We start from the raw sequence: 1,660 nt of genomic DNA on the forward strand, positions 1-1,660 counted from the left end.
CAAAAATTGTCCATTCGGAAAAAAACTATATTCTGAACTATTGAATCTACCAGCACCTGTTGTTCTTCCAAATACAGACAATTTTCCTCAGCCTTTCGTGTTAATTGGTGATGAAGCTTTCGGACTACACAAAAATCTTTTAAGACCATACCCTGGACGAGGTCTCACACAAAAAAGAAAAATTTTTAACTATCGTCTATCAAGAGCTCGAAGGTACGTAGAATGCGCTTTTGGAATACTCGCAAATAAATGGCGTGTTCTACATAGTGCTATTCTAGTTGAACCCGATTTTGCAGACGACGTTATAAAAGCATGCTGTATTTTACATAATTATGTTAGACGAAGGGATGGTTATAATTTCGAAGACACCCTCTCAAACTCTTTGGAAGACATTCAAAATGAAAATAATTCTGGAGCTCGTCAACAAGGATTAGATGTTCGAGAATATTTTGCTGAATATTTTATGGATGCAGGAGCAGTTCCGTTTCAATATCAATTTGTTTGATTTTTTTTTACTTCTAAGTTTTTTTTTTAATATAATATCAAAATTATAATTTTATATAATATAATTATATATTTAATATAATATAAAATAAATTCAGGCTATCATATTTTACAAAAATAAGTAATTTTTAAACTATTGTTAATACACGTTCGACGCCGGTATCAACACGTTGTCGACATGCAGCAACCTGCTCGTACTTCACTATTTATAAATTTACATTTACATTTCATAGATCGTACAAATTTAAAATATTTGTGTCAGCCATTCAAAAATTACGTACCTATACTTATGTTTTGTTTTATTTAATTATTTTAAAAGTAAGTATTATTATTATTTTCTTTATATAATATATAATTTTATTATAAATTGCATAGAAACATAAAAATTAATTATGCTTACCGTAAGATTCTTGCTCCTTGTCAGAAAATGTATTCCAATTTTTTAATAAAGCACTGGCCACATTTCTCCAGGCCTTTGTTTTGGAGTGTTTGTCCATATATTCACTACTATTAATATTCCACAGGCATTCTTCTTTCTCCACTTCGTGGATTAAAATATCAATATCAATCATATTGATATATTTTTTGTTAAATAAATTAACTCGACAAAAAATCAATTAGTCAATTTAAAAACTAAAAAACTGGTAAGAACAGGTAAAAAACTGGTTTTAAAACGCGTCGTAACCGCTGTGGTATGTCGCATGCCATATAAAACAATGTGTAACGGTTCCAAGCGTCAACGCGTTCAAAACGCAAAACCGCGACAGGCAGCGGTGTCACGCGGCAACGCGCGTCAAAACCGCGCTAGTCTGTCGCACTTCATTTACATGTATGCATTTTCATCCCGCGTTTTCGACGCGCGGTGCTCGCGCGTTTTCACCGCGCGTCAAAACCGCTGTAGTGTGTCGCGACCCTAAAGCTTATGCCAGATTGTAGTATTTAGGTTCATATATTTGAAGTTACACGCTCCTATCGTTTGATACGGGGAATTGTACAAAGATACCTCACAATTTTCCTGATATTTAGATTTACTAATAGCCTCAGGATTTACACATAACTTAAAAGAGAACAATGTTTCACATTTTTCATACTGATCGTCGGGTAGACTAAAATGATATTCGATAGTATCGCTTATTGCCAAGTACTGAGCCTGTGG

At 33.4% G+C, this 1,660-nt stretch overlaps 2 protein-coding genes across 8 annotated transcripts in view; one reads left to right on the forward strand and one right to left on the reverse strand.

The window, feature by feature from the left end:
* Positions 1-551, forward strand: part of LOC100168411 (protein ALP1-like) — an 808-nt gene extending 257 nt beyond the window's left edge. Inside the window, exon 2 of the mRNA XM_029489222.1 lies at positions 1-551. Within this exon, the coding sequence (XP_029345082.1) occupies positions 1-505 (505 nt within the window). The 3' untranslated portion in view covers positions 506-551.
* The window catches only part of LOC100574854, a 276,000-nt gene that overhangs the window by 129,999 nt on the left and 144,341 nt on the right, over positions 1-1,660 (reverse strand). The gene's annotated exons all lie outside the window — the stretch shown is intronic.

Source organism: Acyrthosiphon pisum, chromosome A2, assembly GCF_005508785.2.
Source record: "Acyrthosiphon pisum isolate AL4f chromosome A2, pea_aphid_22Mar2018_4r6ur, whole genome shotgun sequence".
Lineage (NCBI taxonomy): Eukaryota > Metazoa > Arthropoda > Insecta > Hemiptera > Aphididae > Acyrthosiphon > Acyrthosiphon pisum.